The sequence below is a fragment of the Monopterus albus genome, unplaced genomic scaffold, assembly GCF_001952655.1.
Source record: "Monopterus albus unplaced genomic scaffold, M_albus_1.0 scaffold28.1, whole genome shotgun sequence".
In the NCBI taxonomy this organism is placed as follows: Eukaryota; Metazoa; Chordata; class Actinopteri; order Synbranchiformes; family Synbranchidae; genus Monopterus; species Monopterus albus.
Window position 1 is genome coordinate 3,683,507 of NW_018127908.1, and position 22,339 is coordinate 3,705,845.

Consider the following 22,339-nt stretch of genomic DNA (forward strand, 5'->3'; position numbering starts at 1 on the left):
TTTGAAGCATTTGGCTGAAAATGAGCACTAAAAATGCTCCTGTATACCTCTGCATTGATCTTTTTGCTTCCATCAGCAGTGAAATCATCAATAAATGCCAGTGTGCCAGTTCCCGTTGGCAGCGATACTTGCCCAAGCCGTAACGGAATCCCCACCATGTTTGACAGATGAGGTGGTGCTTTGGGTCATGAGCTGTTTCTTTTTTTCTCCACACTTTCCTCTTTCCATCATTTTGATAGAAGTTTATTTTTGTTTCATCAGTCCATTGAACTTTGGTCCAGAACTCTACTGGTTTCTTTTTTGTACCCTTTTGCAAACTGCACTCTGGCCTTTTTGTTTTTGAGGCTTACCAGGGGTATGTATGTTGATGAATTCTCTGAGGCTGTGGTCTTCTCTTGATCGTGCATACATACTGGAGAGTATCTTTGACCTGCTGTGCAGTCATAAAGGGGTTCTTTTACACCACACAAATGATTCTCTGGTCATACAAGACTTGTGATCCTTGGGTAGGCCAAGTCATTTGCAATTAGTTTTCTTGTGAACACCTACTTTTTAAATTGTATACAACTGGTGATTTTTGCAAATCACCTATCTTTGATACGTCTCATAGCTTTATCTTCTTCACCTACTGTACATGGTCACTGACACACAAATCCTCAATCTAAATGGCAAGTCTAACTAAATAGGAGCCAAATGTGAGTCCTTTTATGTGTGTGTGTGTGTGTGTGTGTGTGTGTGTGTGTGTGTGTGTGTGTTAAGCTGAAATGATCCATGCAACATTTTGTTACTATGTGTTAAAATTGTGACACTGTACAGTGTTTGTTAAAAGGACAACTGTACATCTTATACACAATTGATTCTATACCAACTAAATAACTAACTATATTAACTCAAATTAAAGCTGGGACTTGGCACTTCAGTGTTGTAGCCATTATTATGTTTGTTTTGTTTATTTTAATTGAATGTGCTACAGCACAGAGCCTGGAGAATACAACATGTGACTGTCCAAGTACATTGAACATATGTTGTCACTGACCCTTGCCCTCTGTTGTTCAATCAAGGTGAGCTGTTCCTGCTCTTTCAGCTTTGTCTGGGTGACACTGTGCTGGGCTGCAACTTGGGTCGCCTCTTCCTTGGCCTTTTCCCATTGCTCATCATTGTCAGTGATCTTCTGGAGCATCTGCTTCTTCTCTTCACGCATCTGCTTCACTGCTTTCTCGCTAACAAAAAAAAAAAAAAAAAATCAAAGTAATGATAAACACACATTAGTAGTAGACAATATCCAATAAAGGATACTGTATGTTTGTCCACTGTTATGTCCTTGTACCTCTTAGAAATCTTTGTCTTGAAGTCTTCTAAATTCTGTTCATACACCATGTTTTCTTTATGGAGCAATGCAAAAGTATTACGTTTTGTATGGAGCTGCTCTTCTATGCAGGAAACCTCTGCTTCTCTATTAAGTTTCTGTGGATAATACACAATAACATACAGTACACTACTGGCTGCATGTATCAAAAACATCTTACCATGGATTCAAACATTAATAAAATGCACACAGTTCCAGTGAAGTGTAACCTTGGCAGCTGAATGCTATTCTCTCCACCCAATGCACAATGAAGACACACATACAGTAAGGAGCACCAACGTTATGAAAAGATGTCCACTAAATGAGTTTTTGACTTTGTTTTTAAACTATCATGATAGTACTTACAGTTTTCTCAATGTCTTCCTGTAATGCACTGAGTTTCTTTTTTAATTTCTTATTCTTTTGTACTTCATCCTCAAATCGAAGTTTCAGTTGCAAACTCTGTAATAAAAGGTGGAAAACACAAATGTAACCAAATTTGTGTACTGCTGAAAAGTACCTTTTTTTGAAACGTAAATAAATAAATATGGTAACATCTGTTACCTGGTCCTTTTCAGTTTTCTCAAGCTCCATCATTTCAGGGATATGCTGTGTAATGGCTTCACACTTTTCTTCTGTAAGAGCAACCACCTTTTCAGCATCCTTTATTTGAGCATATAGACCTTCATCATACACCTTTAAATTATTTACAGCTTCCCTGGAGAAAAAAAACACTTTTAAAAACACTGGATTAAAGTTTGGAAACACATGGTGACTTACCCTGCATTATATGATAACATTTTGCTCATGATAACAGTATAGAGCCTCGGCCAACGCGGGGCCTTTCTGTGCAGAGTAAATGACTGAGTAAATGCGGACTAGAAATTGAGTTGAGCTTTTCAGATATTAAGGAAAGTTGTCTCCTGTCTCTGTTGTGCTGCTTTGATGGTGAAACTGCTTGTTTGTTTTCACTACAGTTAGGATAGATACTCACAGTCTCTTAGCCAGCTGGGCCTTTGTTTCAAACAGTTCTGAGTCCTGAGATTTCTGTTCAGTGTTGGCATCCAGCTTAAATTTTTGAAACTCTTTCTGTGCCATTTTAAGATCACTTTGTGTCTTTGAGTATTCTTCATCAGCCTGAAAAAGAAGGGTAAGATCATGGTCTTATTATTTTCCTTAAGTTACTTTATTTATATTAAAGACAAAATGATTACTCAAAACATATTCTGTAGAAGCTAGATATTCTGAATCCCATACCTACAGCTGTTTACTCCTACAAGCCAGCTGTGTGCACTAAAAAGACTTTTACATCTTTTGTTAGCTTTAGCAAGTCTTAGAAAATCCAGACAGCCCCCAAGGCTATCTTATTAACCCTGGCTTTCAGTAGGTCTGGAGTTAAAGACTCCCACTTTAACATCAGAGCCAGGGTTATCATCTTTAGAACACTCACAGCCTTGTGACTTGTTGAGTTATAATTAAAAAAAAATTGTTTTAGCAAAGTCAGTCTGGTGTTTTATTTAGCAAGCATTTAATTTCAGGTCAAGGTTTGCTTGTTGCATTTTTTGATTCCTATGTTTGTTATACATCTCTTTTCTCCTCTTTGGTACAGATTTATATATAGTATTTGTGTGTACACATTACATTGGAATAGGCTGGAAATGGTCATTCGATTTTGATGCATCCTGTCATAAACTAAAGAAATGCAAAAACAGAAAAGCTAAATAATAAGTCAGGGAATTACCTACGTTATTAGAATTCATCTCCGGGGACCATAAATATCTCTACCACATTTAATGCCAGTCAAGTCATTTGGATAAATAGAGCAATTTTACTCCAAAGTCTTGTGTGGACACTGGACCAACAGACCAACAAACATTGCAGTCCCTAGTGTCATGCTACTTATGGATGAAAAATAGAGTTGAGTGAGTGGAAGAGTGAGATAAAGTTAGTGTGGAAGATGGAAGTAGTCTGAAACTGAAAAATATTTTGTGCTTATTTTATTGTGGTTACATGCTGATGTATAAAAAGCACCTCAACTTGCGCAGTGTTGATTTGATTTATGATGTCTCTCTGGAAGTCCAGGTTTTCTTTCACAATGGGGATTTGTTTTTTGGCAAAGCTGATGTCCTCATGTAAGCGTTGGTTCAACACCTCAGTGTGTGACAACTTCTCCTGGTTCTGCTGAAGTTTCTGCCTTTCCAGTTTTAGCTGCCACTTCAGTTCAGTGTTGTCTCTGATGCAAGCCTCATGCTCTAATAAAGCAACAGTGATTTAGAAAGGTTATTGTAATGTGGGACATACTAGAATCACAATACCTCATGAGTAACAGATCTCCGAAAACCCGATAAAGCATTCTTTAATCAATTACCTTTTTGGACAACAAACGAATGTTCTTGTTTCTTCCAGAGTGAAATACTGTCAATTTTGCTCTCCAGAAATCTTTTTCTTGTCTTCTCTTTCTGGATAGCTTCCTCTGCATACTGGCGATCAGCCTCCAGCTGCTCAATCAGATACACCACCTCTCCAAGGACATCATTTATTTTCTTCAGTAGTGGCGATAATGGACAACTTTCTGGGGGATGGAACACTTTAAGCGACTGGCCTACTGTGTTGTAAGCTTTATAAACAAAAGCATAAACAAATCAATACATTTTCAGAAATGCATTCATATTCTAACCAATTGTAACATATAGATTAACATAAACCTGGAGAGCAATTTTAACAGCATTTGTGAATAGTGGATGGTATCCAATTAGTTATTATTGAGACAAAAGATGTGAACCACTAACTGGGGCTCTGTTACTGTCACACTGATGTGACCACTGCTGTGAAGAATGATACAAAAAATTAGAGCTTCTCCACTGACACTTTTGTATTGCTATATCTGGTGTTTTATTTAGCAAGCATTTAATTTCAGGTCAAGGTTTGCTTGTTGCATTTTTTGATTCCTCTGTTTGTTATACATCTCTTTTCTCCTCTTTGGTACAGATTTATATATAGTATTTGTGTGTACACATTACATTGGAATAGGCTGGAAATGGTCATTCGATTTTGATGCATCCTGTCATAAACTAAAGAAATGCAAAAACAGAAAAGCTAAATAATAAGTCAGGGAATTACCTACGTTATTAGAATTCATCTCCGGGGACCATAAATATCTCTACCACATTTAATGCCAGTCAAGTCATTTGGATAAATAGAGCAATTTTACTCCAAAGTCTTGTGTGGACACTGGACCAACAGACCAACAAACATTGCAGTCCCTAGTGTCATGCTACTTATGGATGAAAAATAGAGTTGAGTGAGTGGAAGAGTGAGATAAAGTTAGTGTGGAAGATGGAAGTAGTCTGAAACTGAAAAATATTTTGTGCTTATTTTATTGTGGTTACATGCTGATGTATAAAAAGCACCTCAACTTGCGCAGTGTTGATTTGATTTATGATGTCTCTCTGGAAGTCCAGGTTTTCTTTCACAATGGGGATTTGTTTTTTGGCAAAGCTGATGTCCTCATGTAAGCGTTGGTTCAACACCTCAGTGTGTGACAACTTCTCCTGGTTCTGCTGAAGTTTCTGCCTTTCCAGTTTTAGCTGCCACTTCAGTTCAGTGTTGTCTCTGATGCAAGCCTCATGCTCTAATAAAGCAACAGTGATTTAGAAAGGTTATTGTAATGTGGGACATACTAGAATCACAATACCTCATGAGTAACAGATCTCCGAAAACCCGATAAAGCATTCTTTAATCAATTACCTTTTTGGACAACAAACGAATGTTCTTGTTTCTTCCAGAGTGAAATACTGTCAATTTTGCTCTCCAGAAATCTTTTTCTTGTCTTCTCTTTCTGGATAGCTTCCTCTGCATACTGGCGATCAGCCTCCAGCTGCTCAATCAGATACACCACCTCTCCAAGGACATCATTTATTTTCTTCAGTAGTGGCGATAATGGACAACTTTCTGGGGGATGGAACACTTTAAGCGACTGGCCTACTGTGTTGTAAGCTTTATAAACAAAAGCATAAACAAATCAATACATTTTCAGAAATGCATTCATATTCTAACCAATTGTAACATATAGATTAACATAAACCTGGAGAGCAATTTTAACAGCATTTGTGAATAGTGGATGGTATCCAATTAGTTATTATTGAGACAAAAGATGTGAACCACTAACTGGGGCTCTGTTACTGTCACACTGATGTGACCACTGCTGTGAAGAATGATACAAAAAATTAGAGCTTCTCCACTGACACTTTTGTATTGCTATATATTCTAGGCAGTGGGGCCAGTGCTTTTTTATGGCACAACTAAAATTATGAGAAAATATTTCAGAAATAAGTTCATGATACAGTATTTAGAAAAATGTGTTCACCTCTAGGACAAATTGCGATGCCTTCCACAAACAACTCAGTCACTGATTCTGTATCTGAATCTCTGGGCTCAAGTCTGTTACAGAGTGAAAGTTGTGTCAGATTTTTATGTCATACTTAATATAACAAAAAGAAACAGGCAATGAAAACAGTAAAAGACATCACCTCAAAGTTTTGCTGCATTTCTTGTCCTGATCAGTCTGTGACTGACATTTTTCAGACGAGTATAGGACAAAAGTAAAAACAAAAACTTGTGAATTTACTCATTTCTGGACAATTGCCTTACAGTGGGTTTGATCAAGTCTGACATCAGTTTACCTGTTGACACCATTGTTCCACAGTCTTCCTCAGCTCTTGGATATGGTAAACAGCCTTGTTGACACATGGTGAGGGACTGTTGAGCAAAACACAAGGGCGACGTCTACCAGTGCAGGCAAACTGAAAATCTGCTTGATCTTTAGAAACAAACAAACAAACAAAATATCTCGATCTGTAAATCCAACTTGAAATTACAGTAAGTATCACAAAAAGCAATTGCTTTCAGAGAATTAATGAAAATTCAACCTTAACTAGAGTTTTTCTTTACATAATGACACAAAGATCCTAAAATATTTTATAAATAGCACACTGATGAACCATCTCTCAGTGGAAAAAGTCATTAAACAACAATCAATTTACTTTATTTTGAAAAGTAATTACAAAATTGTATTTGACTGTGAAAGGTATTCTGTGATTCCTTACTTTCTCTTTGCTTTTTGTCACACTGATTCTGCAATGTTTTAGAAGCATCAGTGAAAAGGGCAGAGAGACTAACTTGAGCATCTCAAGACAAACCCAAGGACACAATTCTTAGTGGTAAAAGAGCGCCATCTGGCGGAACAAAAGGAGGAAAGTACACTAGTGGTGCACATGAATGTCTGAGAAATATTGACTTTTGCAGAAGTCTTGTTTATATTGTAGTAACAAAGATATGTCATTCTCATTTACAAGTAAATGTAACCTTTAGGCATTAGTAAAAAATATTGAAGCCTAAATTCATGTTAATGAAACATAATTTTTTTAAATTGAATCACTTCAACTTCAGTCACACTAACTGTTAGTGTGACTGGATCACATTGGATCATAAATAATATATACAGTATGGCCTGACCATTAAAAAGAATTTGTGAAACAGCACTGTCTTTCACAGTCACTGAAATTCATTTCCGTACACGTGAAACTGCCATTTGGCTCATTGTGCCCAACGCTATGTCACTGAGGTAATCTCACATAAATTTCTCAAATATATTATGTAAATTCTAATATATGACTAAGTAGATTAAAAGGTAGGAAATAACCACCAGTATTACTGGGAAGAAAGATCCAGTTTTTAAAATGAGAGTGAAATTAGGTTTTTCCAGTTCTGAACTACTGAAAATACTATGCACAGATGTACATTTTATTATGAATTCTCAGTCATCTGTGTTAAACTGCAAGCTGCAGTGTAGCAGGTAAGATGGAGGTAATGATTCTTTTCCTGTGAGGTCCACAAGAGGGAGAGCTGTTCATAGAATGCAATATATTTCAATTAATTTGACTTAATGTGTTTCATTTTCAAGTATTGTATTTTCAGGGGCAACATTTAGCTTTCTTTGCACAAATGCAGAGAATATACTGTTAACACTACAATGACCAATAATTTTGACAGATTCACAAAATTTTACATTAATTTGGTCAATGTCTTGTGTTATTTAAAAAACAAAATGCTGTATATATATCCTGAAATCTTGCCTAGGTTTAATATAAATTTTACAATCAAGGTCAATTATTAATGCTTATTAATTATGGAATGCTTTTGAGAGTAGTGCTAACTATTTGGGGCTTTTATTTTAAGTAAATACATAAAGCCAGGAATGTACTAAGTCATGTACTGGCCAAATGGCAATTAATGGGTCCTCAAACATGCATAAATGATTTTGATCAATAAGTTTAAAAACAATATATGGGGTTTTCATTTATTATTGTTATAGTTTTTTGGGGACCTTTGTTTTCCTGAGCCTGACCAATCCAGGCCCAAACTCCTTTTAGCATCTGTGAGTGCTTACTCGACTTTGCAGGATGCTGACGAACACCTGGATTCAAGGCACACTTCAATATATGCTACTAAAGGGAAGGCCAAGTGAATATAAGAGTATTTTCAAATGTCACAGGTCATGGTGTGATGGACACTACCTAATGTTTCTATATCTATTTTGCCAAATATGCCAAAATCTTGACATTTGGTACTGCCTGGCAGTTTTTAAGGACACACAGTATGAAGTAGATAATAGGTTCCTTCATTACAGTTTCCTGTCAACTGTGCTCAGTAAGACAGGTCACTGCAGGTAGAATGGCTAGTGAGTGAACCAATACAAACATTGTGGGACAAATGGAAGAGAGACTTGAAATGAAGGCCATGTGTTGCAGTATATAAGCTGAATTAGCTCATCATACTTGTGCATTACAGTCACAGAGCAGGCCCATGTGAGTCTGAGGGCCAATCAGATGCCATTTAGCCAGTGATATCAAACATTAGATTGGTACATTTCTTCAGCATCAACAAATATGATTACATTTACTCACACTTATTCACTTTTTCTTTATTCACACTATTCACTTATTCATCTTTATAACTCTGTGTTGTGCACATGCTCAAGCAGTGGCTACATTCCATATAACAAGCCACTATATTAAAACAGACCATTTTGTTTCGTTTACCATAAACAAACATAGTGTTTAGTAAATTAAAATGTACTTTAGTGATGTAGCCAGGGTTTGTGTGAAGTTAGAGGAAGTCCTGCCATGAAACCGAGGCCCGATGCGCAGTTAAAAATAATAACATTAACTTAATACATTAGTTAACTACAACAGTAGCGACACGTCAACTAGAGTTAACTTAATCGCCTCACCTTGTTGACTAGGTCGTCCTTCCCTTGATGGGAATCTGAGGGGTTCAACATCTGGCATTGCTGCAACTTCCGAATGGAATATCACTTTTCAAGCCAGTTTTCAGCCTGCGGAAAAGTACACCCAATTACTGAGCGTTCAACAATAACCCTATATCCTATTAACTAAGGTCAAATATTTAGCTAAATAGAAAACTATGTAGCAATGCTATTCATTTTAAGTTAGATATCACAGTGGATACTGGCAGCCTATAAAAAGTTTGGTTAACTAGCTAAAGATGCAACTGATATCTCCACTCATTTCCGGATGTGGCTATCTTAGCTAAGTTGCCGTTTAGGCCTAATTAACTCGGCTAATGATAAATTAATGAGCTGGGGGGGTCGTTGTCATGACAGAAAGACAATGCGAAAAATGGCTGGATATCAACTTGCTTGGCTGCCAGCAATCTGTTAGTTATCTTTGAGTTTGTTATTATTCTTTACCGCAACCTTCCTTTAAAAATTCACCTTTTATTGAAGTTTTCTCCGAATGAGTCCCTGAAGTTGCTGTCAATCTTCTGTGGATGTTGCTTAGCAACAAGGGGCTGCGCTTGGAGCAAGTAAGTTGCGTTCAAGAACAGCAGTAAATATTTGTGTGCTTGAGGCGTTTGCTGCTCGTGCAACGTGGAAATAGCCACATTTTGACAAGGAATAGAATAGAGCGGACATATAAGATAATACAGATCCCCTATCTCACAAGAGTGGTGAGACTAAATGCATATGGGCTTATTTGGAATTCAGTAGCCTAACTTTTAGTAATGCTAGACCCACTGAGATATTTATGTATTATAGGTAAACACATGCAAACTGAACAGAACACATTTAGTATGAAGAGTCGTGGAAGAAGTATTCAGATACATTAGGCTACCTAAGTAAAAGTAGCAATACCGCTCTTTGAAATAGTCCATTAGGCTACAAGTAAAAGTCCTGCCTTCAAGAGCTTAAAGCATGTAAAGTATTATCAGAAAAATACGCAGTATGCAGAAAAAATGATCCTGTCAATGTTATACTATTATTAGTAGTATTAGCGTATATTAGGCTATGTTAAATACTGTTGCATTCCTGGGTATGTTGCATTTACTGTAGTTATTTAAGGTTGCCCTACCTTATTTGCTTTATTGTATGGGCCACTGAATCTACATCAGTGCCTCATATATGGTTATCATATAATTAAAGATATGTAGTTTTTACTTAACAACATGCTTTAAAAACTTGTAAACTGAAAATGAAATAATAACTATAGCTGCCAGACAAAACTAGTGGAGTAAAAAGTAGACTACAATATTTTCTTCTGAAATGGCCAATTGATGTATTATCATAAAATTCTCAAGTAAAGTACACCTTAAATACAGTGGAATGTCTTCAGTAACACTCCACCATTAAGGCTATACGTTACAGTATTTTTGTTTAATAGTTTCAGCCATAGATCATATTTATTTATTTATTTTAATTCACGAAGATTTAGGCTACTAAAAGAACAATTGTTTGCATGACGTCATCCTCCTAAACCCTAAAACAAGAACAACGCTTGAATTAGCAATCTGCATCATGTTTATGGGACCATGTCTGTGAAAATATATAACCTACGTTTCTTATTCCCATTGTTTTCCCTTTTTGTATCAAACTTTAACAATTTGCACACCGACGCAAGTGAAGAGATTCCGCATTACGTCATCGTGAAGGCCACATACAGGAGGTGAACGCTGCCTGTGTTCAGCTCAGCCAGTGCGCTACCCGAAAATTTCCACAACACGAGCTTTGCAGGAGAGCGGCGCGAGAACGGCCGCTTCGTGCAGTGATGCAGCGTCCTACACCAAAGAAACCCTGATCGCATCGCAGGACAAGACCGGTCGTCATATTCCCGGATGGAAAACTGATGTTGCATGACATGCCTCGAAATAAATTTTGGTAAGTCTTGTGCAAGTGCGCTGCTGCAGCTGCTGGAGGCTGGCAGGCAGCAGAGGAGCGACCTTATCCTACTTTGTCACTCTGGGTGAAACGAGTTTCCCGATCAAGTTTCAGCGACAAAAGCGTCAATTTGCGACAATAAAAACACAGGAAGGGAGTCGTATGTGCAGGTAGCTATTTGCAGGATGTAACAGTGAGACCTTTGTCTGTCGTCTACGCAGGTGTCTATAGCATGACAGGTGATGCATGAGCTGAACACATACCATAAGGTGCCTGTTGCCTGTCTCACTGCCCTGTTACTTTTGGTCAGTGTTGCTGTGGTGGAGTTGTAAATAAAAAAAAAAATGCTTTTTCTTGTCTAGAGGGCAAGCTGACACTGTCTATGACTGTCTAGTGCATCTCTTTTCAAGCTTCTGATTAAAATGCAAATATGATTCAGTGTTGATTATCACATCACACACTGCAATTCCACTTATTCCTGCGCATTTCCACTATTTTTGTGACTTAACAGAATTTACCGTTTTTTGTTTGTGCAAAGAAATCATTAACATTCTTGTAAGCAAAATCAGTGCACCAGCAACTTTAAATTTGTAGTAACATGGGGTTTCCAAAGTTTTGGCCTTTTTGCAGCTGAAACCATGGTGACCATCAGCAGGCGACAGAGAGCAGAGTGCCCTCCAGCAGACATCACTGGCTGGTACCAGAGAGGAAGAGAGAACTGTTTCACTACCTACACACCATTTGCCACACCACTAAAGCACAACAACTGATTAACCTTAAGTTAATTGCGCAAGTTTTTTTAAATTCCTGTCAGGCGATTGGATTCAGATGCCAGCGTTTTTTATAGTCTCATGCTATAAAAATAACTCTGGCCAGTCACTGGCAACAGCTGCAATGTACTGTACTGAGGCAACCAAACACAGATTTCTCTGTAATGCTTGTATTTGAAAATGCTGCATGACAGTCTGTTCCAAGTACATCAAGATAGACATAAATTAATCACACTGTCCCCTGTATTTTATTGAATTGCTACAGAAATAGACTCATAATGTAAATAACTGTCTAATAAGGTTGTTTTTTTTTCTGGCCTAAAATACAGTGAGTCATTAGTGTGAAACTCTTGGTTTGGTTTTGGCAGTGCTTACCCCTACCAGTCTGTCTGCAGTGTTAATGGTGAACAATGATTTGCTCTTTTATGGGGAATTATTTTCTAATGCTGCCAGTGAGACGGTGCCACGGAGAGAGAGTAATGTTTGTTGGGCAGATGCCAAGAATGAGGTTTGGGGTCTGCAACTAGAGAGCCGGTAAAGCTGTACAAGAATGTAGAGCGTTCTCATTTGTAGTTAAAGATAGAGGCAGCATGGGCTGTATCGTTACTGACAGTTTCAAATTTCAAATATCTTTAGGCGGGCCCATCCATTTGAACTGCTTGTTGTTGTTGTTGTTCCTTGTTAGAAAGGAGTTTGTGTTGTGGACAGCTGTTTATAGAAGGAGCACTTAGCTCAGACAGGGGAAAGGAATACAGTCATGGTGCTTGATGAAAGGTATGTTGATCATCTTGTTCCCCTCACCGTTGTATCATTTGTATTGGCTGTGCTGGTTTAATATCGGCTCTAGCAATAGATTGTATCAGTCTCAACAGACCACAGAAGGTCACGTAGCTGGCACTCAGGATGGGTTTTGCTTGTGACGAGCAAAAGGATTCCAATGAACCAAGACTGTTAAATAGTGTCTACTTTTGCTTGTTTACATTCATTCACTCTGTAAGTGATGAATGAGCTCACATATCCACTACTTATATGATGTGAATACATCTAAAACTGCTATTTACTATTGTAGATACATTCATCATTGCCTTAAAATATGAAACACCCATTTATTATTTTTGATATTACAGGGCAGTCATTTGCACCATTGCTTTAATGCTAAAATGCAGATGTTCTGTTCTGTCTTGTCAGGATAATATGCCATAAATAATTAGTTATTACCATTTTTTTGAGTAGCTCGCTGTGCTGGGAGGTGAGTTCCTGAAATGCTGTCCTAAGATTACCTTATTAGCTTACTTGTTTCCTCTTAAACTGAATTTCAAAGATTCCTTGAACTCTATAATTTACTGAAATCAAATAGCAAAACAAAAAAAGTATGCAGTTGTTTGCTTTTTAACACAAGGTGAATACAAAGTTATGCACCATGGCTCTCTGCAGCATAATATTTGGGTCTACCAATTACTGCCAAAGTAATTTGAAATAACATGCCTGAATGATTGTCTGGCAGAAAAAGTGTTTTTGAGTCACTCGCCCAGGAAGTGTCACTGTGCTCTCAGCTATCATCCTATCAAGTGTTATCTTATATAAGATATTTACTAGTGCACAAAACTTTTCTCTGCAAATTTTGCTTGTCTGCAGTGGGCGGTGTAGTATGTGTGTGCGTGTTGGGGGGGTTGCAAGCGTTATGTTTTTACGAATGGAGTGGCTGGGATCTTTGCTACCATGGCAACAAACCACATGACTAGGTGTATTAGATTGCCTCGGACAGTGTGCAGTGAGGCATGGTGTGTGCATTCTTTGTGCCGCTTTCCCCTTTGAAAGTCTTGTCCTTGTCTTACTTAAGGCACCCCCACAACCCCCTTTCATTTTGTTTTTTTTTTTTCAGGGTAGACTCAGTGAGAGGCAATCCTTTTTACAGGGAACACCCTAATCACATTCACACAGTTACACACACACACTCATACTTGGCAGCTGCCTACAACTGCTATGGTCTGACCTGCTGGCCACTGAGCTGTCATCAAAATGGTCAGCAACTGACAAAAAATAAGAAGCAGTTGTTATTTACCTCTGTCTGAAATTAAGGGCTCATTATTTGAAAAACAAAAAAAACTTTGCTCTGTGAGAACATAGAGGTTTAGGTGCAGTAGTGTAGCAACAGTGAGGGGGCCGGGCTCAGAGCAGCCACATGCCACACATTGGACTCGTAGTCTTTGGGGCTCCAGATAGTTGCCCACTTTGCCCAGTTGATAATCCAACCTTGGTCATTACTTGCCACTATGACATTAGTTAATTGTAATTATATTAACAGTAATAATTTGATGTAAAATAAAATGACACTGTCAAGTAACTTAATGTCATTACAGTATTTCTAGTATGTTAACTAAGTGCTGAGTGTGTTAGAGATCTATTTTACAAAGCAATGCTTTGTGATGCTTCTGAAAATACAGTCCAGTTTAGTAGTTAATTTAGACAGAGTAAAGCTGAAAACAATAAGAAAAGTGTTTGAACAGTGCCTTAACTGTAACCGTTTAAAAGTTGAGAATGCACAAGTTCTGACATTACTGTCTGTCTTCCTGACCAGAATGACTGAAGACTGCAGGCGGAGCGCTGACAACATGGCGGATAGAAGGCAGCTGTTTGTCGAGATGAGTAAGTGCTCAGGGCCACAGCTCAGTGTGATCTACGTTGGACTGTTTTACTCACTGACCACTAAAATGGCAAATTATCATTTGTAACTTTTATGTACTGCAAATATCATGGAGATCAAGTGTTGAATGTTAAGCACTGACAGACATGATATTGTAAAATAAACATACTTTGGACATAAAAATACATCGTGAGAACTCTGATATCATAAAAAAAAAAATCACCTCACTTACTGTGAAAGGAGGGAACAGCTAAGAAAAGTTATAATAAAAGGCTAGATATATTTCCTTAGTGCCATTATATTTAATATTGAACAGTTTAGCCTCCATATGTTCTAATTCTTCCTCAGGAACTCAAGATTTGGATTCAATACGATTATCAACATACAGAACAGCCTGCAAACTCAGATTTGTGCAAAAGAAATGCAATTGTGAGTATAAAGCAGTTTACTTTTAACTACATCACTAAGGTTTCCCCTAAAATTTCTCAAACAATTATCCCCAAAAATGTTTATATGTTGTTTGTGTTTCTGCTTCCCAGTGCATTTGGTTGACATTTGGAATGTCATTGAGGCTTTCAGAGAGAATAGCCTCAACACCATGGAGCTCAACGGTGAGCTCTCTGTGGCTCGTCTAGAAGTGGTACTGTCCACCGTTTTATACCAGCTGAACAAGCGCATGCCCACCACCAACCAGATCAACGTAGAGCAGTCCATCAGCCTGCTGCTCAACTTCCTGCTGGCAGCCTATGACCCGTGAGTAACACGTCACATGACGGTCAGCAGCCAGTTGTGTACCTCCACATCTGTGCTTTTGACATGAGCTAGTGTAGCGTAAACTGTAACTCTGAAGTGTCTGGCAGAGTGGATTGAAAATATGCCTTAATATTGTCACAACGTGCTACAATAGAGTGCATATTTATTTTTGAAGGTAAAGCTAAGTTACACATTTTTTAAGATAATGATCACTGGTAATTCAAGTTTACCTTTAAACGTCTGTGCCTTTTACAAAGAATCTATGATCATAATGTAAACATTTTTTGCTCCTTTGAGGGAGGGCCATGGCAAAATATCTGTCTTTGTTGTGAAGATAGCCCTAGCAACCATCTGTGGAGGGAAGATTCAGGATAAATTAAGATGTAAGTAAAACAACAAATCCTTAATTTACTTTTAATTGTGAAAAATGAAATTAAAATCTCCCATTTTATTTATAATAAATCATCCAATTGTATCTGTAAAGTAGTCTAAGTAATGCTCTGCTTCATTCGAGGATGGGGTTTGTTACATTATCTGTAAAATCTGTGGGAGCAGTGGCCGTAACCCTTGAAGGAAAAAATGATGGTTTGGTTGCTGGTGCATTGCAATAACTAATTTGAATAACTGCTTTATACTTTGATTTGTTTTCACAAATAAGTGAGATAATTGTATTGTGTAATGCTGTAATTAGCTGAGTGTGGTGGCAACCGACAATTAGTTTGATTTATTTGTATGTCTTCTCACGTTGTTCCCAGATATTTTTTCACACATATCAGATTCAGCTGGAATAATGGTGCACTCACAGTTTGACCAATTTCTGAGGGAGGTACTCAAATTACCGATGGCAGTTTTTGAGGGACCTTCTTTCGGTTACACAGAACAAGCTGCAAGAACTTGCTTTGCGCAGCAGGTAAGCATCTATTAACCACACAGTGTAATATCAAATAAATCTGTGATTGTTTTAGCATTGATGTTGTGGGTGGATCTCACTCCTTTCTGTAACGAACGTCAATAGAAAAAGGTCTCCCTCAACACATTCCTGGATACGTTGATGTCAGACCTGCCCCCTCAGTGTCTGGTGTGGTTACCGCTCATGCATCGGCTCGCCAATGTGGAGAACGGTAAGACGCTATGCGGAATATTTATAAACAAGAAAGCTAGCAGGGCTGGGAGGATGTAAAGTTCAGCTTTGCATCATAATCTTGAGTCACCACACACACAATCAGTCAAGCAGATATAAACCATGAAACACACAAACACACGCCTCCAGTGAAGATGACCCATAGGGACCTTACACCCTGTGCATGTGTGTGTTCACGATGCGCTCATCATCGCAGGCCACCTTCATGTGAGCACGAGAAGCAGTCTAACCTGTGTACACACTATGCAGCTAGATGCTGTATTGATTTGTGTGTGCTGTGTTTATTTTAAATGAAATGATTGTTGTCATCCAAACAGACCCAAAATCTTAGCACATCCGTGCTTAAATTAATTGAAATTAATCCTCCACTAAATGCAATGTGCAAAATATTCTGGTTTACTGTCACATCTAATTGTGTGCATGTGTTTGTGCATCTCTGTGTGTTTGTGTGTCTGACCACTCCCCTCCTCCCTGCAGTCTTTCACCCGGTCGAGTGCTCCTACTGCCATACTGAGAGTATGATGGGCTTCCGCTACCGCTGCCAGCAATGTCATAATTACCAGCTCTGTCAGGACTGCTTCTGGAGGGGGCATGCCAGTGGTTCCCATAGCAACCAGCACCAAATGAAGGAGTATACGTCATGGGTAAGGGAAGGAGAGGGGAGGAGGAGAGAGGGAGGGCTGAGGGAGGTGTGTCTCTCCACTGGACCAGTGATTGTGGCTATTTTTGCTCTGCTTCATCACAGTGAGAGGATGCTTTAAGGTCCAGGTGATATAATTGCTATAATGATGCCATGTGTTTTGAAAAGGTACCAGTGTACTCCTGTCCTCAGGACTGGCACCTCACTTCTGTGTTTCTCCCAGAAATCGCCCGCTAAAAAGTTATCCCAAGCGCTCAGTAAGTCACTGAGCTGTGCATCCAGCAGAGAGCCTCTTCACCCCTTGTTTCCTGAAATCCCAGAGAAACCCCTCAACCTAGCTCATATTGTGTAAGTTCATCTCCTTTCGTTTATATTTCTTTGTAATTCAGAAACAGAGAAAATAAATCTAGTTCTTCGGTTCTATTAGGTTCAGACTCTCTCATGTCTATTTCAGAGTTTGAAATGTTTGGTTTCATCCCTCAGCTGATAATTATCCTGTTGCTGCCTCTAAATCTGAAGTGATTCTAATCAATCTCTTGGGTCAGCTGATCAATGGGGCTTAATTGTAGCCTTGGGAATGATTGTAATCTGCAATGCTGCTGCTACCTTTTCCTTGACTTAACTGATGTTTTCTTGTTGTGTTTTAACTAGTGAAACCAAAGCCTCCATGAGCACAGACATAGAAGCACTCTGGTGCTATCTATTAAAGGATAAATTAGCCACTTATGGTGCTAAGAACAACGCTACTAGCTTTGTCTCTTTAATTCATGTACTTCAAGGCATTTTAGTGTAGTGTTTGAACTGCTGTGCTAATTGTAATAAATGTTTTTCATTCCTTTCTTTGTTGCTTACCTTTCTCAAAATAGAGATACGTGGTGAGTTTGTTTGGATTTTTTTAAATATCACAAAATGTGTTTTGTAGTGTACATTTTGTTAGATTTGCATCCTTTGTGCTCATTGTTCGAGTGTCACACTGCTAAGCATTGTACCATCCCTCCTAGTGTACTGTCAGCATCCATCGTTGATTTCTGTCTGAACACTTGTGTTTATTGATCCGCTGGACTCATTCCTCCATTCACTGCATGTTTTTGTTGTTGACCACATTCTATAACTAATGATTTCCTATGTGTTTCCACATCCTGTAAAGAAAAAGGCAGTAATAATACTTGAAAAACTCATTTTTGCATCCTGTCCAGGCCACCAAGACCAGTGAATATCACCAATGACTACTCACTCTCCCACTCCATGCCTACATCAGGGAACCCTTACTCCACCAAAAAGTGAGTAACAAAAGCAGTAACAATGAGTGTCCTGGATTTTACAACTTGTCTTTTCAATGTGCTGTGCTCCCTAAAGGCCTCATGCCCTGTATAGTCTGTGACCTCCTTTATTTTCTTGCTTTTATTTTCTTTTCTGTGGTCTCTTCTGCTGAATGTAAATGCTTGCCTTACAGCAAGAATAATGATATTGAGCAAAGAAAGCCACTGACTGGGGCTGCTCCCCATCTGTTGAAAGGGAGAGGGTAAGTGACACGGGTGTGCATATAAGAATGCTTTTGTAGCTCAAATGCATGTGAGCTAATGTAGATAATAATCCTAGCGCATAGACTAGAGTGCTAAGGAAACTCTTATCATCTTATAGAGGGGTTTACATCTTTGTTCTCAAGAAGACACTAGAAGAAGCATGCATCATAAAGATCATTGGCGATTAGTTGGGAGTGTCTACTGTGGTCTTTTTAATTACATGGAAATGGAAATTTACTAACTGAAAGTTTCTAATGTAAGCTGCTTTGAATGTTACCTTCAGTGTCCACTACTGTATATTCAAGTTGCATCTGTTATATAGTATACATTCCCAGGCTCATTATTGATTATGTGTGTGAATAGGTATACCTATTTAGGTTAAAGGAGAAACTTGTTGTTTTTCAGTTGCTATTTATGTTGTATTTTGGACAATGAAAGTATTGTTGATCCTGATACTTTTAGTAAAAATCTGTTGAGCTCCTCTGCACCTGCATCTGATAAAAAGGGGTTTTTAGGGAACACTTTCATAACCCAGACTTAGGGAAAAACATACAGATGAAATGATGAGTGAGTGGCATTCTTTGGGTTATTCTCGATATGCGTGTCAAAGCAGCTGACACTGCAGTTGTTGTTAGAACATGCTGGGAAACTACAGGGCTTTCAGGTGATGTGCCCTCTGGAGGTTGACAGACACTTCCATAACCGTGACTGAAAAGAATACCTGATTACATTCCTAAACTGTACTTAAAGGTTTTGACTTTAAGTGGGGATATACTGTATACAGTGAGGGGTAATACAACGATTTAGTATCACACTTCCATAAAGTTGGGGGACTTGTGATACATGTAGCCTACAAATGTAAAAAACTGTGGTCAAAATCAATACCAGTATATCCTGACTTAAAATGTTGGTCGAGCTCAAAAAACCCTGGATCTTAAACTTCACATACCATAACACATCTTAAAGCTGCAATAATTAATTATAAAACCATTCGTATCATATTTGATACGTGAGGTTTCTGAGCAAAAAAAATCGCCAAAAATGCCCCATGTATCAAATGTGATACAAAAGAAATAGAAATAATCTAAATAATATGGCACCTTTATTCCTATATGCCTGGACTGTCTGTCTATGCATATATGGCAAATAAAAATCGTGAATCTTGAATTTCGAATCATGAATTATATTTTGGATTTTGTTGAAAGGTTTAATAAACATCTCAGTTCCAAAAATTTAGAATGTTCTGGCTATTTTTTGATATGTTGGGCTTTACAGGGTTAATATGTTTATATTTAGAATGGATTACATGTGTAATGTGGAAGGGCTTGCTCATTATCACCATAGGCCATTGTTTAGGTTTTATGGTACACAGCTTGATTATTCTGGCTCACTCTCACCCCTTTCATCAACCTCACTTGAGTTGCAGCAGACAACGTTAAGTGAACATAGTGGAGAATTTTGTGGATGAAGAGTCAGATCAGGAGTTGGTGAAGAAGCAAAACAGAGCTAAAAGGAGAGTTTAACTTAAATTTATTAGGTGGCCATAAAAATAAATGCTAATGTTGCTCTGTGTCTACTAGGCAACAGTTTACTAACACTTTATGCTGATAGGTCTGTTGGATGGTTTGACTGCCTCATTCTCTCTTTTTTTGGTTAATTGTGCTGCAATCGTCAGTGACAGTTGGCATGGTTGCTACAGTACATTATAGAAGTTGGTGATGCAGATAGAAAGCCTCAATAAATATACAACAGGAGCTACCGTACATGCCTTGGTAAATTGTTTTACTTAAAAATAATGAATTTCAATAGTTTTAATAATAGAGCACCGAGTGATTGATGCTTGTAGAATATAAAGAGTGCATGCAAAGATGCTGGGCATGTCCTTAATCATGGTCCTAGCCTGTGTCAGTGGAGTCTCTCCCAAACATAACATGACCTTGTTTCTGTCTAGTCACCCATGAATTGCTGCTTTTCAGCCACTCTCCTCCTCCTCATCATCTTTTGTTGTGTTCCCTCCCATTCTCTCAGCTTTCTCTTTCGTCCTCTGTCCCTCTGTTGTCACCTGTGTAATGTTATGTTTTATGTTTTGTGAAACCTTGCACTGTTCCAGGTTGAACTACAACCTCGATGTTGCTGATAGACTTGCTGACGAACATGTTCTGATTGGCTTCTATGTGAACCTACTACAAAACAACCCCAAAACATGGTCAGTTGGTGTGGAAAACATGTTGCTGAAGTGCCACCTCACAATCCTAACCTTATACTGAATGTGTTACAGTCTTAAAGCTGCATGTGGCCAATTTTACAGACATCATCCCGACCTTCAACAGTTGTATCAACATATTATTGCTATTAAGCAGCAATAAGTGTCTGATTTGTATCCACAATGGCTTGTTTTTACCAAGAGAACAGTACAGATTAGATATGTGTTCAAGTTGAAACTAAATTTTTCATATTTGCGTCCTTACAATAACACAAGCACCTACCCATATAATGTTAAATTTCCCACTTGTCTCAGTCATGTAATGTAAAGATAGCCTGACATTTGTCCCAATATATTGTGTAATTTCAAATGCTTATAGCACTTCAATTAGTTTTACTGGTACCAAACACTTTTAGCTGCTGTTTTTCTCAGATTTGACCGCCTCTTTAAAGGGTCACCTCTCAAATACATTTTCTGTGTTTGGTCCTGTTAAAGTGTGTCACTCTAAAGAAGGCTGATGTGTACTGTGCTCATGTTATTACTAAGAACATATTCTCTCCCCTTTGAGTGTGTGTGCTAACATGCTTGTGTGTCATTAAATCCCATCTATCATGTGGGTTACCAGTCTTATGTATATCATTCTGCGACCTCACCCCCCCAGCCCCCTCCAACCTCATATTTGGGTGTCACAGGGGCCTCTGCTGTTGGAATAAAACCTATCAGGCTTTTTGGAGTAATCAGATTCTTGAACAAAATAAACTTATAAATGTGGACTTTTTGCATTTTCCTTCATATTTCGTTTCCACGTAGCTGTGTATTAGCTGTGTCATATTGTGACTCCCATCTCTATTTTCCTCTTGATCAGTTTGCTGGAGAGCAGTAACCATCAAGATGAAGAGCACAGTCTCATCGCCCGCTATGCTGCTAGACTGGCTGCTGATGCCGCGGTGAGATATATTATATCTAAGACATTTATTGCACACAAAATTATAGCTTTCATTGACGTCCAGTGGCAAAAATCTTTCTTTGATGAAATGAAGGCTTAGCATATACTGCTTTTCACTTTAGGAGGCTTCCTGTTCTTTTTTTATTGCTAAGGTGAAGATGGACTTTATAGGTGCTGATCATTTCTAACCAAACCTGAATGCCAGTTCATGCTCAGGTCTTGATGGATGCCTGGTGATTTAACTGTTTTGCTCCCCTCTGTGAAATATGAGATAAGGTAGTAGATGACATCACCCAGAGGTAAAGGCAGTTGTCTCTTGCTTGGTTTCACCGGCAGGCTCAACAGCAGAGGGTCCCCACAGACCTGCCCTGCTCTCTGGATGCCAACAAACAGCAGAGGCAGCTCATTGCAGAGCTTGAGAGCAAAAACAGGTTAGGGATCACTGCCTTGGTGATACAGCTTTTTTTTCTCCATTTCTTTTTTCATTTCCACAACAAGAAAGTCGCCTTTAACATTAAGGGATTTCTGCTCTGACAATAAAAAAAACAACCTGAACTAAAAGCACAATTATTACTAAAAGCTATTATGATTATAAAATTAAATATTGGCCAAAATATGACTTTTCCTTACAAAATATTAATATTTTCATGGTGGTAACTAACTGTATATATGCAAAATATAGGCCAACAAATAGCAGGTAATTTATTTGCACAATTTGAACACTTTACAGCTCATAGCTTATACTGTTCACATGCAACTTTATGGAGTTGTATGAAAGGCGCTATACAAATAAAGACTGATTTACAGATTGCATAAAAAAGCTAAATAAAAAGGAACAAGAGGATTTTACACTGAAACTACCCACAGATGTAAACGTTATAAGTATAATAAATAGTGAAACCAAAGTAGAGGCACGTCACTTCACATTGATTAAATCAAATCAAATCAAATCAAATTTTATTTGTATAGCGCCAAATCACAACAAAAGTCATCTCAGGACACTTTACAAAGTAAGGTCTAGACCTTACTGTTATCAATATTATTACATAGGGAAAACCCAACAAATCCCCCTTGAGCAAGCACTTGGCGACAGTGGGGAGGAAAAACTCCCTTTAACGGAAGAAACCTCCGACAGACCC

At 38.2% G+C, this 22,339-nt stretch overlaps 2 protein-coding genes and 1 long non-coding RNA gene across 16 annotated transcripts in view; 1 reads left to right on the forward strand and 2 right to left on the reverse strand.

Moving 5' to 3' along the window:
- ccdc178 (coiled-coil domain containing 178) overlaps nucleotides 1-9,222 on the reverse strand; it is a 20,173-nt gene extending 10,951 nt beyond the window's left edge. For 3 of the 5 annotated variants that reach the window (XM_020595669.1, XM_020595665.1, XM_020595668.1), the window contains exons 1-12: nucleotides 9,141-9,222; nucleotides 8,637-8,741; nucleotides 6,028-6,164; nucleotides 5,875-5,915; nucleotides 5,712-5,785; nucleotides 5,093-5,341; nucleotides 4,756-4,976; nucleotides 2,340-2,482; nucleotides 1,910-2,063; nucleotides 1,712-1,807; nucleotides 1,328-1,464; nucleotides 1,037-1,220 (exon numbers count right to left, since the gene is read on the reverse strand). In XM_020595669.1, coding sequence (XP_020451325.1) covers nucleotides 1,037-1,220; nucleotides 1,328-1,464; nucleotides 1,712-1,807; nucleotides 1,910-2,063; nucleotides 2,340-2,482; nucleotides 4,756-4,976; nucleotides 5,093-5,341; nucleotides 5,712-5,785; nucleotides 5,875-5,915; nucleotides 6,028-6,164; nucleotides 8,637-8,694 — 1,494 coding nt within the window. In that variant the 5' untranslated portion in view covers nucleotides 8,695-8,741; nucleotides 9,141-9,222. The remainder of the gene's footprint in view (nucleotides 1-1,036; nucleotides 1,221-1,327; nucleotides 1,465-1,711; nucleotides 1,808-1,909; nucleotides 2,064-2,339; nucleotides 2,483-4,755; nucleotides 4,977-5,092; nucleotides 5,342-5,711; nucleotides 5,786-5,874; nucleotides 5,916-6,027; nucleotides 6,165-8,636; nucleotides 8,742-9,140) is intronic. The other 2 variants (XM_020595666.1, XM_020595667.1) reach the window with 2 other exon arrangements.
- On the reverse strand, nucleotides 3,407-3,983 carry LOC109957646 (uncharacterized). The gene is made up of 2 exons (XR_002274575.1): nucleotides 3,714-3,983; nucleotides 3,407-3,597 (listed from the first exon to the last, which is right to left on the reverse strand). It is a non-coding gene; the product is annotated as an uncharacterized LOC109957646 (long non-coding RNA).
- Nucleotides 9,162-22,339, forward strand: part of dtna (dystrobrevin, alpha) — a 22,178-nt gene continuing 9,000 nt past the window's right edge. The window contains exons 1-16 of one of the 10 annotated variants that reach the window (XM_020595673.1): nucleotides 9,162-9,232; nucleotides 10,324-10,580; nucleotides 13,929-13,996; nucleotides 14,343-14,423; nucleotides 14,534-14,747; nucleotides 15,045-15,130; nucleotides 15,503-15,657; nucleotides 15,763-15,868; nucleotides 16,366-16,532; nucleotides 16,752-16,876; nucleotides 17,395-17,403; nucleotides 17,725-17,808; nucleotides 17,982-18,050; nucleotides 20,162-20,257; nucleotides 21,120-21,201; nucleotides 21,537-21,631. In XM_020595673.1, the coding sequence (XP_020451329.1) occupies nucleotides 13,930-13,996; nucleotides 14,343-14,423; nucleotides 14,534-14,747; nucleotides 15,045-15,130; nucleotides 15,503-15,657; nucleotides 15,763-15,868; nucleotides 16,366-16,532; nucleotides 16,752-16,876; nucleotides 17,395-17,403; nucleotides 17,725-17,808; nucleotides 17,982-18,050; nucleotides 20,162-20,257; nucleotides 21,120-21,201; nucleotides 21,537-21,631 (1,436 nt within the window). In that variant the 5' untranslated portion in view covers nucleotides 9,162-9,232; nucleotides 10,324-10,580; nucleotide 13,929. Of the gene's footprint in view, nucleotides 9,233-10,254; nucleotides 10,581-11,989; nucleotides 12,125-13,928; nucleotides 13,997-14,342; nucleotides 14,424-14,533; nucleotides 14,748-15,044; nucleotides 15,131-15,502; nucleotides 15,658-15,762; nucleotides 15,869-16,365; nucleotides 16,533-16,751; nucleotides 16,877-17,394; nucleotides 17,404-17,724; nucleotides 17,809-17,981; nucleotides 18,051-20,161; nucleotides 20,258-21,119; nucleotides 21,202-21,536; nucleotides 21,632-22,339 lie in introns of those variants that run through there. The other 9 variants (XM_020595674.1, XM_020595670.1, XM_020595671.1 and 6 more) reach the window with 9 other exon arrangements.